At 41.8% G+C, this 15,684-nt stretch overlaps 1 protein-coding gene across 7 annotated transcripts in view; it reads right to left on the reverse strand.

The window, feature by feature from the left end:
- LOC126297677 (uncharacterized) overlaps window positions 1-15,684 on the reverse strand; it is a 216,141-nt gene that overhangs the window by 23,517 nt on the left and 176,940 nt on the right. For all 7 annotated transcript variants that reach the window (XM_049988783.1, XM_049988784.1, XM_049988785.1 and 4 more), the window contains 3 exons: window positions 15,382-15,476; window positions 5,038-5,166; window positions 2,016-2,281 (listed from right to left, as the gene is read on the reverse strand). In XM_049988783.1, the coding sequence (XP_049844740.1) occupies window positions 2,016-2,281; window positions 5,038-5,154 (383 nt within the window). In that variant the 5' untranslated portion in view covers window positions 5,155-5,166; window positions 15,382-15,476. The remainder of the gene's footprint in view (window positions 1-2,015; window positions 2,282-5,037; window positions 5,167-15,381; window positions 15,477-15,684) is intronic.

Below are 15,684 nucleotides of genomic sequence, written 5' to 3' on the forward strand. Positions count from 1 at the left end.
ATACCATTTTCTTTATTGTTCAGGTGTTGATGGGAATCTGCTTCATTTGAGGTGATGTAAACTGAAGTGTTCGATAGCACATTCTCGGTATTGCTTGCTTCATTTGAGCTGTAAGTCAACTGAAGAGTCCGATACACTTTTTTTTGTATATCGACATGTTCATGACGTCATGGCTAAAAGCAGACGGGTAGTATCCCATGTTTCAGTTATAAGTAATTTTCGCTGCATTATATCCAATGTCAGAGTACTCTCAAACTTTTTCTAGAAAAAAAGCCCTGCTTGTAATGTTTGGATACTGCATTGGTAGTGTTCTGCTTGACACAGTCTCGTCATTTAAATATCTGGGTGGAATGTTGCGAAGCAATATGAAATGGAATGAGCATGTAAGGACTGTAGTAGGGAACACGAATGTTCGTTTATTGTGAGAATTTTAGGAAAGTGTGGTTCATCTGTACAGCAAATCGAATGTATGATGCTAGTGCGACCTATTCTTGAGTAATTCTGGAGTGTTTGGGATCTGCACCAGGTCGGATTGAAAGAAGACATCAAAGCGGTTCAGAGGTGAGCTGTTAGATTTGGTACCGGTAGGTTTGCTCAGCGTGCACGTGTTACGGATATGCTTGGGGAGCTCGAGTGTGAATCCCAGTAAGGAAGAAGAGATTCATTTGGAAGAAAACTACTGAGAAAGTTCAAAGAATTGGCATTTGAAGCTGACTACAGAACGATTCTATTGCCACCAACATATATTTCGCCTAGAAATCGAGAAAATAAGAGACTAGAAATTAGAGATCATATAGAGGCATGTAGATAGCCGTTTTTCCCTCGTTCTATCTGCGAGGGGAACAGGAAAAGAAACGGCTAGTTGTGGTAGAGGGTGCCCTTCGCCACGCACCGTACTGTGGCTTGCGGAGTACGTATGTAAATGTAAAAAAATGTCAACGTAAATGCGGAGAATCGCTGTAAACAAAATCGCACGAAATCAGCGGAAGAAAATGTTCGTGAGTTTCAAAGTGCTGTCAGCTGCCCAGGTAACACACCAACTGTGTGCAGTGAGTTAAAAAGAATAGGGTGCAATGGACGAACAGATCCTCATAGCCACATATTTCTGTAATTAGCGCTGAGTTATGCTTGAGATGGTGTAAAGAGTGATGCCACTGGACAGTGGATGACAGGAAATGAGTGTTTTGGAGTGATAAATTACGCTAAACATTGTGGCAAACCGATGGAAGGGTTTGGGTTTGGCGAATGCCTGGAGAGCGTTACCTGCAAACCTGTGTAGTACAGAGGAGGCGGCGTTACAGTATGGGGGTATTTTTCGAGGGTGTGTTCCCCTTATTGCGCTGATGTAAACGATAAATGCGGAAGGGTATGAACACATTTACAGAATTGTGTACTGTGCACAGTAGAGGAACAGTTTGGAGACGATAATTGATTATCAGCATGACAGTGCACCCTATGATAGAGCAGCATCTGTGAAGTAACGGCTGTGCAGTATAATTTTCAAAAAATGGTTCAAATGGCTCTGAGCACTATGGGACTTAACATCTCAAGTCATCAGTCCCCTAGAACTTAGAACTACTTAAACCTAACTAACCTAAGGACATAACACACATCCATGCCCGAGGCAGGAGTCGAACCTGCGACCGTAGCGGTCGCGTGGTTCCAGACTGAAGCGCCTAGAACTGCTCGGCCACACTGGCAGGCTAATTTTCCTACAAAGGACTGGCCTGTCCAGAGTCCCAATCTGAACGCAACGGGTCGACTTTGGGTTGAGTTAGAAAGTCGACTTCGCCCCAGATCCGAGCGCCTAACATCACTATCTTTTCTCGTTTTGCCTCTCGAGGAAGAACGGGCTGTCATTCGCCTACAAACATTCAGACACTTAATTGAAAGTGTCCCCAGCAGAGTTCAAAGCCGTCAGAAAGCAGAAGGGAGCACACACTCCATGTTAACGTCCAGGTACCCGTGATCGTATAGTGTAGAAGGCAGCTATTCTGAAATGCTGGCGTCCGTACCCGTTGGGAACGCCCTCGTAGGGGTAGAGCACGACGTGGTCTCCGACGGAGAGCCCCCCGGGGCCGGCTGTGGCGGGGTCCGCGCGCTCGCCCAGCGACTCGACGATCCCGGCCACCTCGTAGCCCGGGAAGAGCGCGCCGTCGCGCACGCCGTAGTGCGCCGGGCTCTGCGTCGGCTCCTGCGATGTCGACTCCTGCGACGACACCGACGACATCGAGGACACGGACGGCGAGCGCCGCCGGTAGCAGGCTCCGGCGCACACTACCTGCAAAGCCGCGTCCTAGCTTTAGCGATGGGGCAGCAGTTCCGTCTTCACGTTACGATGTGGAAGTTAAACAACAGATGGCACAATTAGAAGCTACATTTTGTTTCTGACTTATTTCTATTCGAGAATTCCTATATGGTATAGAAGGAGTTGTAAAGGGGAAACAGTCTGAATCTGAAAAAGCTTCTGCTGTCTGTCAGACATTTTATTTAACTGGGCAGATCATCCAAGAGTTTTATAGCTGAGTATTGCACTCCTTTCTGTACCAAAGATAGATTCACTAGAGGGAAGCGCACAATAATTTTCCTTCTCATATTTTGTTGGTGAATATCTCTATTACTCTCAAATCTCAATGGATGGTAGACAACAAATTTCGTCAGTGAATAAATGTACGTGTACTGTGGAGCAGCGTTTAATATTCCTAGCTGATAATACAGATGCCTACAAGATGTAAGTGTGTAAACTTCACGTATAATTCCAGTTGCTTTCTTTTTTGCGAAGAACAGTTTGTGGCTAAGTGAGGAGTTCCCCACAGAATAACACCCGTAGGATATCAGTGAATGAAAATGCAAAATGTAAACTTACTGATTTCTAAGTCCTTAAATTTAGCAATTACTCTCCCGGTAAAAGTAGCTGAATCTAAACGTTTCAGAAGGTCGTATATACTGAGGTGACAAAAGTCATAGGGTACCTCCTAATATCGTGTCAGACCTCCTTTTGCCCGTCGTAGTCCAACAACTCGACGTGGCATTGACCCAACAAGTTGTTGGAACTCCCCTGCAGAAATATTGAGCCACGCTGCCTCCACCGCCGTCCAAACTGGTGAAAGTGTTACCGGCGATGGATTTTGTGCACGAACTGATCTCTCCATTACGTCCCATAAATGTTCGATGGGATTCAATGTCGGGCGATCTGGTTGGCCAAATCGTTCGCTCAAATTGTCCAGAACGTTCTTCAGTCCAATCGGAAACAACGGTGGCCCAGTAACATAGCGCACTGTCATCTGCAAAAATTCCATCGTCGTTTGGGAGCGACAAGTCTATGACTGGCTGCAACTGGCCTCCAAGTACAGCCAATTATCGATTCAGCTGGACCAGAGGATCCAGTCCATCCCATGTAAACACAACCCACATCATTACGAAGCCACCACCAGCTTCCACAATGCCTTGTTGAGAACGTGGGTCTATTACTTCGTGGGGTCCGCGACACACTCAGACTGTACCCTAAGCTCTTACCAGGTGAAATACGTCCTACATATATTTCTGCGTTTATTTCACGCAGTGTTGCTTGTCTGTTAGCACTGACAACTCTATGAAATCGCCGCTGTTCTCGGTCGTTAAGTGAAGGATGTCGGCAACTGCGTTGTCATTGGTGAGAGGCAATGACTGAAACTTGGTGTTATTGGCACACTCTTGACACTGTGGATCTCGGAATATTGAATTCCCTAACAACTTCCAAAATGGAATGTCCCACGTGTCTAGCTCCAACTGTCATTTCGCGTTCAAAGTCTGTTAGATGGCGTCGTGAAGCCACAATTACGTCGGGCACCTTTTCACATGAATTACCTTAGTACAGATGACAGCTCCGCCATGAGTGTATGTGCATGTCTCTATCCCATGACTTTTGTCACCTCAGTGTATGTGTTTTTCCATTTAAGGTTTCTTCTCTTGATGCATGGGGTAAAATAATAGCTATACTTTCGTTTATGTGGTGTTCTGCAGCTTGCAAATACTGAAAATTTGTCACGTTGCTATGTGGGGTGTATAATAATAGCGAAATCTGACACATGAGATAGAATACGGCAGTTGAAGCAGAAACGTTCCATATATTCCATCACGCAATTTGTTGTGGAAAATTCTCGCTCATTTATAAGAAACCGTGACATTCGTTCAGTGAAAACGATATATATTTGTACAACATTTTCTTAAGCATTGTACAGAAAGATTTGCACTGTTCAGCAGGTTTCATTAGCAACTGGTTTCCAGCAGAGCTGAAAGAGTAGAATGATAAACCCCAAGTATTCAAACCCAAGCTGAAAGGTTTCCTTGTAGTTCACTCTTACTGCTCTGTACATTAACTCCTGGCAGCAGTTGACAACTTTATTCTGCAGTAGGAATATGCTATTTATTCGTATTCTCTCTTACAGTTTTTTGTGTTTTATTAACTGTGTCGTTTATTATTTTTTTTTAATCCACAATCTGTAAACTACGTACGACTCGTTTCAGGACCAAGTAACTGTGGGTCGCATCTGTCCCGCAGAATCTGGCAGATAAAAAAAAAAATACATATTTGATAGGCTAACGGAAATTTTAATATAAGGCTCGTAGAAAGTTTAGATTCATCAATACCACGCACGCGCAACTGACATGAATCCTGTTTTTTACTTACTTCAGATGAGGAAAAAATATTTCCTTTACATCTTCTCTGTAAACACATACTTTCAAGTACTGAATCTTTGAAACAAAGTCTTTTCTTTTCAGAATGACGCTGAGTTTGCCTTTGGACAAACTGAGCGAAGCCGTTGAGCTGCCCTCTTCCCTAGAACGAACGGACGCAATACCGTAGCATTTTCGAGTCCTTGGGACATAGCGGAGAGAACATTGCAATTTCCGTACAATATTTAAGATAAAATGTAATACTTCCGTTATGTGTGTTCTTTCCTTTGATTCAGTGCCTTTATGTTGCCAAACGTAAGTACTTAATGATAACAGCATGAGGAAGAGCACACTGCTAAGAATTTTGAACAGTGTTCTTACCCTGATTCGCGCACCCATAGGCGGCACATCGGGGACGGGAACTTCGAAGCTGAAGACGCAGTCCTTAATACTCGGCCCCGGGCTCTCGATGCTCACTTGCCGACACAGCTTGTTCATTCTGGATATGCTCTGCAAAGAGAAAAAATGTTCGTGAGAAACACTAGTAGCTAAGTCGTAATTAACTCCAGGAACCACAGGAGGAAGAACTTTACTGCGGCAAAGCCGAGTTTCGAAAAGGCCCAGTCTCTCAGAAGACGAAATGGAGTCTATGAACTGGCCGACATTTGGTTCACTGAGCGTCTGCAGTTGCGGAAGACACAGCCGGCCGCTGTGACAGAGTGGTTCTAGACGCTTCAGTCCGGAACCGCGCTGCTGCTACGCTCGCAGGTTTGAATCCTGCCTCGGGCATGGATGTGTGTGATGTCCTTAGGTTAGTTAGGTTTAAGTAGTTATAAGTCTAGGGGACTGACGACCTCAGATGGGGTTAAGTCCCGTACTGCTCAAAGCCATTTGCTGCGGAAGACACACACTTGCCGGCTGCCCTCTCTTTTGAGACGCTTATTCCAAATCGGCTGATGGCACGTGACTTCGTCTTGAGGGAAAGTGGCGTATTTTACTTGTTTGCGGAACACTAGACCCTTCTGAGATTCTGAGATTTATAGAACGACGGAAAAGGATCATTTTCATATTTGACTTAAACAAGTACTTTGTTTTAGTGTTTGTTAATCCATATTTTTTGTAATCACAATAATTATATAACATTATAATTAATAATTACTTATTTATTTCAGCAACGCAATATCTTACAAATTTATTGTTGCTAATGCCTAAAAGTTTCATTAACTGTAGATTTTCATTTATTAACTATTTGTACAACCTTCTGGATACATTTAGTATACTTGGACCATATTACCCTCGCATGTTTTCTACACACGGGTTTGTATTACTTTTCACTCAAGTCATTGGAATCTGCCGGACACACTTAGCACAGGTGTTTTTTTTTTTTTTTTTTTTTTTTTTTTTTTTTTTTTTTTTTTTTTTTTTGTTTGTTAACGCTCACATTTTGCGCACGCGGCTTTGTGGCACTATACGCAGTTACCGCTGCTCTTGTTGCCTTTTCAGAGGCTGATTTGGCAATTCCTCCACTTTCTAAGTGATTTCTGTCCATATCTTCTTCCTCTGCCTGGTGTTCTTGCTCTTTCGTTCCCATGAGTTCATTCGCCATCTGAAGTATGAACTTCTTCCTTTCCATTTTCTTGTTCGATATTTGTTGCAGGTGATCCATGCATTTATTGCGGCCATGTCCACGACGTTATAGAAGACATGCATTGGCCTTCTCCTACATGCAACCCTTGTAGTATATTCACTGATCATTTGATCAATCACATCCACATCATACTTTCTTGCTAATAGAATGTTATGGTTTCATAGTTCTTCTTTCCTTCGTTGTTTATTGCTACTTCAACATGCAGTGTCTCAGAAGAATGACATTTTTATTCTTCCTTCCTTGGTATACAGTTATGGTGCAGTTTTTGTTGCCACTGAGGTGCAGGATGGTGGTGGAGCATATTTCAGCATTGGGCTTCCTTACTTCAACGGACATTACCTTACGGATCTTGTTCATTGTACTAACTAATGAAGTTTTCTTTTTTTTGACATTTTAGGAAGTTGAAGAGACGCAAAAATGCCCGTCGTCACATTTCTTCCTTGATTTACAAATGGCTCCATGAGACCCAGGGCGACGTGCTCTACAAGTGGTTGCTTCTCTCTATGCGTGTCCTCTTTGCCGAGATACGGGAAAGCATTACATATATACTTTGTCGTTGCATCAACTGTCAACCAGAGTTTGAGACTATATTTGTCTGGTTTGTTGGACGTGAGCTGAGTGAACCTGCATCTTGTTTTGCTTCGAAATAATTGCTCGTCAATGGGTATATTTTCTCCATGGCGGTAAGAAGGAATATCCTACTGTTTACAAAGAACTTTCCACAAATTTTGGTACAAGAGCGAATTTGTTGGCTACCAGGCTTTCAGCTCGGGTTAATTTTTCATCGAAACAGAGAAATCTGAGAAGTTCCTGAAAACTGTCCATTGGCACAACGTCCTTGATAAAAATAGGCCCGTAAGAGTGCGACCAGAGATCATCCATAGTTATACCTGTCGTACAAATGACACGCAGAGCATACGTGATGCTGGACACGATATAAACTGCGATAGATTGGAATTTACACGTGCCAGTTTGCAACAATGAGCAGCAACCGCTCTGCATGACTGCTGCCGTTTCATTGCTGGACAATTTACATATATTCAGAAGAAAAATTACATTTGGGTCAAATTGACCCCTTCCGCCGTTCTAGGTATACCGAATGAAATGTCGAAGAAAAAATAAATATTTTGTAAATCCTAATACACCATATTAAATAAGAGAAAAATGAGGAAAAGTCATATGATTTCATTACGAAGTAAATAAACTGGATATGGCAATAAAGAAAAAAAGTATGAAAGGGGTCACTTTGCCCACTTTCGCCGTTCTGGTGTTAAATTTACGCGTTTCTATCGAAACTAGGTTCAAATGGCTCTGAGCACTATGCGACTTACCTTCTGAGGTCATCAGACACCTAGAACTTAAAACTAATTAAACCTAACTAACCTAACGACATCACACACATCCATGTCCGAGGCAGGATTCGAACCTGCGACCGTAGCGGTCGCTCGGTTGCAGACTGTAGCGCCTAGAACCGCATGGCCACTCCGGCCGGCTCGAAACTAGGTTCAAACTAGTTGCGGTCATGTGTTAAGGACTATATTAGATCACCTTTGACGTGACATTTGCCACGAACATCTAATAAATTCAAACGTAGAAATAAGATTTTAGATAAGCTCTGTGCAACTAGCTGGGATACTCTATACTCTTCGTGTACCGGCGCTCGGATTGTTGCACTCAACAGTAAGGTACTGTGCGTCTGCCTGTCTGGCTGGCTTAGTAGTCCGTATGTGAAAAATGTAGATGCACTACTTAAAGAATCCGTGCACATCGTTAGTGGGTCAATACCATCTGCCCCACATATTGGTTACCTATTGAATGATGTATTCTCCATGCAGCGAAAAACATTGAGATCATGACAAGCAACTCTTATAATGGCCAGGATTGTTACTGAAGATAAATTCAGTGTCATCAATGAATGAAAACTGTGCTCCACAATGCCGAAAACTGAGCTGCATGCAGCAGAAAATCTCTGAATTTGACAAACCTTGGGCAATTTGGACTGCTCTGAACTGCATCCGAATGGGCCATGAAAGATGGGCAGACATTCGCCAGAAGAGGGGAAATCTTCATCACAATATTGTCACTCTGGTGCTGAACGACAGATCGTTACTCATATTGTATGAACATGTCTTGCACGTGCCTACAAGGGTCTTTTCGAAGATTTCCTGACAGTGACGAGGGGAGTGTTAAGCTATGTAAACCACCTCGATATTCGCCTGTAAATATTGTCATTTGTATCGTATTATGCTGGAGAGCTATGTTGAAGTGTTATGTAGTAATTTAGTAATATTTGTATATGTATAGCTATTCTTGTGATTAAAAAACTCTTAATTTATGCCGTACGGAAATGATGATGATAATATAATAATAAGAAGAAGAAGAAGAAGGAGAAGGAGGAGGAGGAGGAGGAGGAGAAGGCGTAGGAGGAGGTTGTAAGCGTGATTTCCAAAATTTTCATTTTAAATACTAGGAATTCGTATTGCTAATATGGAGTATGATTTCTTTTGTTGGTATACGTAGCTTTTAATCTCTGACGACGAGTTACGTTCTATTTGCCGTAAAGGAAATTCTTTGTGAGTAGATTGCACTCAGATGTGATTCCGTCCATAGTTTTAGAAACAGTATCGTACCTTGTACGGTCACCAGTCAGAGAATTGGAGATACTCCGAATTTTTCTCTATGTTCTTTGTTTCCGTCATTAATTTAAGCTTGCCCCAGGAGGAAAATTAACTTAAAAATAAAGGTGCACCAGTAGTTCGAATCAGGTGTACGCTAGGGAGATGAATTAGATACAGCTGTAGTGTATGCATCTGCTTCTTGTATATCCAAGGTAGACAAATCTTCATAACAAGATCTGAACCATAGTTGCATGGCTGCGTACTGAAAACTGGTAACCGAGACCTTGCCAATTAGCTGCGGCTGACGGCCCAAAAAGGTTCTAATGTGACTTAACATCTCAGGTCATCAATCCTCAGAACTTATAACTGCTTAAACCTAATTAACCTAAGGACATCACACACATCCATGCCCGTGGCAGGATTTGAACCTGCGATCGTAGCGGTCGGGCGGTTCCAGATTGAGGCGCCTAGAACCGCTCGGCCACTCCGGCCGGCGCGGAAACAGGAATTAAATTTTAATGCACATATCACTGCCACCGTGATTTTGTTGGTCCCGCAAATTACTTTTTATACAGCTATGTACTTGTAACATATTGCACGTCATTATGCTTACAATGACATAATATCTTATACTGCACATAAATAATTTTAATTCTAGTGTACTTTATAACACTAATCTGTAATTCTAGTTTCCCTTAATGTGGTACATAAAATTTACCGCTCCTCACATGATAAACCTTTGCTAACTGTCTGCTCAGGTACTCAGCCACGTTATAAACGAAACTTTTTTAGCGCTGCAGGGAACATCATCGCACTTTTGAGGTTTTGCAAGTCTTTTGGCAAAGTTTGTATTAACTTGTTTATTGTTGAAAACCATGCACATAGCTTTTTTCAGATTATTAAGTAACTTATTTTCCATGGGTCATTGTGCTATGTTACTGACTGATAGGATAGTGTCTTTATGAACTACTTCAAAATTTTTGGAAAGGTTTAACACAGTCGTATCATCTGGATTCAGTATCTTATTTTCGTTTCCATACATTTGTGTATCATTTACAAATAAACTGAAGAGGATAGGCCCCATTACAGATCGTTCAGGTATACCGCAATTAATGCTTCTAACTTCTAATCTGTATGAATTGCTAAAGGTTACATACTGCCTCCTGTTACTGAAATGTGTTATCCAATCTGCTGCGCATCGACAAACACCGATATTTTCTTGCTTCTTTACTAGAACTGCATGATTAATTGTGTCAAGAGCCTTGGATAACACAGGAAAAACTCCAAACACTACCATCCCTTGTCCAAGGCCTGCACAATAAATTATGTTAACGATTCAATTGCAATTTCCATTGATTTCCTTTCTCGTATCCTTGCTGAGGTAGAGTTACTATATTATGATTTTCCAGATAAGCAGCTAGTATGTTGAGCATGGATACTTTTAATGTTTTGGAGATGGCTGATACTAAGGAAATTGATCTGTAATTGTTAGGATCATCATGCTTTTCAGTTTTTGTGTAGAGGTACTCCTTTAGTTAATTTAAGTTGATCAGGAAACACTCCAAATTAGAATGAGCAGATGACAATATCCAATAGTGCTGTGATTATTTCTGCTATCGCCTGCTTTATTAGGTAAATCAACACTCCCTCATGTCCAGCAGGCTTTTTTGCCCTTAAACTTTTTTATAACCTTTGTCACTTCCTCTTTAGATACTGGTTTCAGGAACATTGAATAGCTTGGCTTATCTTTCACTGTGATCTGGTGACTTCCTTGGTTATTACATTCATGACTGAGGTTTTCTACTGTATCTGTGTAGCCATTATTCAAGACATCGGCAATTTCTGTTTCATCTGTAATGATTTTATTATTCATTTTAATGGTTTCTGTTTCATATGTTTTCATTTTTTGTTGATTTTAAAATAATCTCATTAATTGATTTGGTTTTTTTTGTCTTATCAATTATTTGTACAACTTTTGGCGCTGTTCGTAGGTTTCAATATTTTCCCTTTGTTTCATTTCTCTTAAGGTAGCTTTCAGTTCTATTGTTTCCTTCGTGATCCACTGCTTGTTTTGGATAATTTTTCTTTCCCTCTTGGTGTTTGGAAATGTTATATTGAAGTAATGTGTTAAGATTTCTTGAAAAACATCGTAATTTCCATCTGTTATCTGAGCCTGAAGAGTGTCTGCCCACTGCTTTTTTCTCAACATTACTTTAAATATTTAAATATATCGATATTTTATTGGTTGAAAAGCCTAAGATCTATTTCTACACGTTAATCTTTTGTTTGTGAATTTAGATTTCCATATCCTTCTCACAGCCATCCAACATGATCAGAAAGTTGAACCTTTGTTGTATATGCACTGCTGTCCATATTAGTGATAATATTATCAATAACTGACTCAGCTTCCAAAGTTACTCTTTTAGGTTTCATTACAGCTTCCTAGTACTATATTAGCAGCTCCTCAAGTTTTTGTTTTCTTTGTGTCTCTCTTCCCACGTCAATATGAAAAACATCATATATAAGACAATCTTTCAGTCCGCTTTTTTCTAGTGGACTGGACATTATTTTGAGGAAAGTATTTATTTTGTCACTTGATGATCGGTGCACGCAGAATACTCGTAACGCACTGTACACAATACCTGTAACTTCAAAATATTTTCCTTTACTTTTGGGTTAGTGTTTGTATGTTATCACTGTAGGACGAAAATTAGAACAGCTGCGACGGATCACTTTCGCACTTGCGTACACGTAAATTTAGCACAAGATGATGCAACGTTTCTGGCAAGCGACAGCTGAATTCTGAAATGTGTCACTGCCATCGGTTATGGGTATGCGCAAGAGTTAACTGACGGTATCTACAAATTGCAGCAGTTAGTTTCTGTCTGCCGGGAGAGTACTCTACTCCAACGTCATGCATGTAGCTTATATAATGTGAACATTTCTAGGATAGCATTTTCGGAGATGGATGAACGTCCCACTATGTAATCAAAAGTATCCGGACACCCCGAACAACATACTTTTTTCATATTAGGTGCAGTGTGCTGTAACTTACTGCCAGATACTCCATTACAGCGACCTCAGTAGTCATTAGACATCGTGAGAGAGCAGAATGGAGCGCTCCGCGGAACTCACGGACTTGGAACGTGGTCAGGTGATGGGTGTCACGTGTGTCATACGTCTGTACGCGAGATTTCCTCACTCCCAAACATCTCTAGGTCCACTGTTACCGATATTATAGTGAAGTGGGAACGTGAAGGGACACGTACACTACAAAAGCGTACGGTCTGACCTCGTTTGTTGACTGACAGAGACCGCCGACAGTTGAAGAGGGTCGTAATGTGTAATAAGCAGACATCTATTAAGACCATCACGCAGGAATTCCAAACTGCATCAGGATCCACTGCAAGTACTATAAGAGTTAGGCGGGAGGTGAGAAAACTTGGATTTCATGGTCGAGCGGCTGCTCGTAAGCCACACATCACGCCAGTAAATGCCAAACGACACCTAGCTTGGTGTAAGGAGCGTAAACATTTGACGATTGAAAAGTGGAAAACGCTGTGTGGGGTGACGAATCACGGTACACAATGTGGCGATACCATGCCAGGGTGTGGATATGGCGAATGCCCGGTGACCGTCATTTGCCAGCGTGTGTAGTGCCAACAGTAAAATTCGGAGGCGATGGTGTTACGGTGTGGTCGTGTTTTTCATGGACGGGGCTTGCAACCCTTGTTGTTTTTCAGTGGCACTACCACATCACAGGCCTACATTGATGTTTTAAGCACCTTCTTGCTTCCCACTGTTGAAGAGCAATTCGGCGATGGCAATTGCATCTCTCAACACGATCGAGCACCTGTTCATAATGCACGGCCCGTAGCGGAGTGGTTACACAACAATAACATCCCTGTAATGGACTGGCCTGTACAGAGTCCTGACATGAATCCTATAGAACACCTTTGGGATATTTTGGAACGCCGACTTCGCGCCAGGCCTCACCGACCGACATCGATACCTCTCCTCAGTGCAGCACTCCGTGAAGAATGGGCTGCCATTCCCCAAGAAACCTTCCAGCACCTGAATGAACGTATGCCTGAGAGAGTGGAAGCTGTCATCAAGGCTAAGGGTGGACCAACACCATATTGAATTCCAGCATTACCGATGGAGGCCGCTACGAGCTTTTAAGTCATTTTCAGCCAGGTGTCCGGATACCTTTGAACACGTAGCGGAACTCATCGTATGCACAAGAGAGGCACAATCGGTTTTACTTTCAAAACGTAAGATAGTTTAAGCATATTTAAAACTATCCTTTACACTGAGGTGACCCTAGTCATGGGATTGCTATATGTAAATATACAGATGTTGGTAGTATCGCATACACAAGGTATAAAAGTGCAGTGCATTGGCGGAGCTGCCAATCCTTAACGACCGTGGTTCCACTGCACCGCCTCGCCCGTTTTATGATTTGAAGAAAGCATCCCTGGACACCTACATACCACGTAACTTTCTTCACCATGGTAAAATAAAAGAAACTGGTATTTGATTATCATAAGGAGCAACATTAAATAGGACAGTAAGGAAGGCAGTAAGTATGCCACACAGCGATCTCTGGTTTATGGAATATGGAATAACATTCACATGTGCCTCGCGCTGAAGGCTGAGCCAAGTGGTGAAATGTGGAAAGACCAGGATCCAATTCCCTCTCGGGCAAAATCAATGAGAAGCAACAACGCTATGTGGAATCGAAAATTTGCGCACGGAAACAAGCAGTAGTACATTAACCGTGAGCGAAACTGTTGTTTCATTTCGTACTCCTAGTGATGATCGTAAACTGAGCTGTTAGTGTGCAGGCGTCAAGCTAACTTGACTACGATTCTACGTCGTTAATGATTGGTTGGTTGGGGGGGGGGGGGGGAGGGGACCAAACAGCGAAGTCATCGGTCCCATCGGATTAGGGAAGGATTGGGAAGAAAGTCGGCCGCTGCGTTTCAAAGGAAACATCCCAACGTTAGCCTGAGGCGAGTTAGGGAAATCATGGAAAACCTAAATCTGGATCTCCGGACGCGGGTTTGAACGGTCGTCCTCCCGAATGCGAGTCCAGTGTGTCAACCACTACGCCACCTCGCTCGGTCTGTCGTTAATGCATTACAAGCGTAACAACCAGTCATGTTTCAACGACTAACGATTTCTAGAGTTTTACATAATCTTTTTCTGTAGTGTTTCCAGATATGAGGATTTTGTAGCAGTAAAAATCTGATAATCTGGTCAAAAAATTTTAGTTCCTGCGTCATCTAAAGTGAAAAACAAGATTTAAATTTAAATATATACTATGGAAATATCTGTAAAACCAAAGGAGACTGTTGTATTAAGCAGTATAGCTCAGTATCAGAAGTAAGTAATACCTTTAAACAGTGACGAAGTCGTGAAAATTATTGTTGCGTTCTGGAGTATACGGGTCTTGATGAAATTCGTAGTCGTCTGCTTCGTGAGGCTTCGTATTAGCATCTTACAAAGCTCAGAATTTATTTGCTGTAAGTGGATTGTTAGCCTCGTCGACGTATGCGCAATCGGTGGTATAAGAAAGTTATCATTGCTCCTAGAGATGGATAGTCGTATTACATGTATGAAGTGTGTAAATGACTAGAAGTTCCCGTTCGTGGACCAGCTGCTAAAAATGTGTAACTCAGATGATAAGTAGGAAGAAAGATTAAGGTTTAAAGTCTAATTCAAGTCGTCGTCGACAGATACACAAAAGTACAAAACAGCCAAATGTTCACCTAGATAGAGGTTTACGAACACTTAAAAACTGATACGAAGTGTGGACAGCAAGCTAGGTTCCATAATATCTAACAATATAACTTTCATCTAGTCTGATACGTCTACGCAAATTAGCAGAGAATCTCACAAAATTCTCAGAAATCTTAGAAACTCTCTGTAGGAATTCATAAACATATCTTGTTTCAGTTATATTATGGTAGCCGGTTTCATACATCTTTCAGTGTAACGTTCTACTACCAGAGCAGCTAACAAATATATTTGGTTTCTGAACTTGGGAGCACGTAGTCACGAGCTTAGCTGCCTGCTCAACGTTTCTCTACTGCTGACATTGTCAGAGTCTTTGGAGCAGGCCGCTCATGTTATCTATGTTTACTATCTCTCTGCATGATTACTCCGGCCACTTATCTCATAGATAACCTGATAAAAACTGAATTATTTATTCGTACGGCTATCTCTAGCAACAAAATGTTTAAAGTAGGGCTAACTGTGTTTCGAAGCAGTTAGCGTTGAGAAATTTGAACAGCTATCTCCGCAGCCTCCAACGAGTCTTCTGCCGTTAAAGACAAAATATTACGCAGAATATTATGCCTAAGCCCGTGACCCTGTTCCCAAATCCATATGTCACCAAGGAATCAAGCATCGGCCGAAAAATCTGCCTAGAATAAACAGATATATTCAACTTACCTCTCACAATCAAATACGGCACACCAAAACGGTGCTGATGTTCCAGATCTCACTTTTCGTTCTCTCGCATATGCAAGTGATGAGTATATCAGCAGCTGAAACAAAGTACAGGAAACACGTATTACCTTAGAGCAAATAACAGCATGAGAAGATACATTTTCATATGCTAAAATAGGAAGGTTATAATAGTTTAACTAAGAGAGCCGTAACGATATCAAACTGGGTGATGTAGCAACCTGTGAACTAGTAGCTTGGAGAAAAGACATGAAATATGGAGAAACTAAAATATAAATCAGGAAACTT

The sequence above is a fragment of the Schistocerca gregaria genome, chromosome X (genome assembly GCF_023897955.1).
Source record: "Schistocerca gregaria isolate iqSchGreg1 chromosome X, iqSchGreg1.2, whole genome shotgun sequence".
NCBI lineage: Eukaryota > Metazoa > Arthropoda > Insecta > Orthoptera > Acrididae > Schistocerca > Schistocerca gregaria.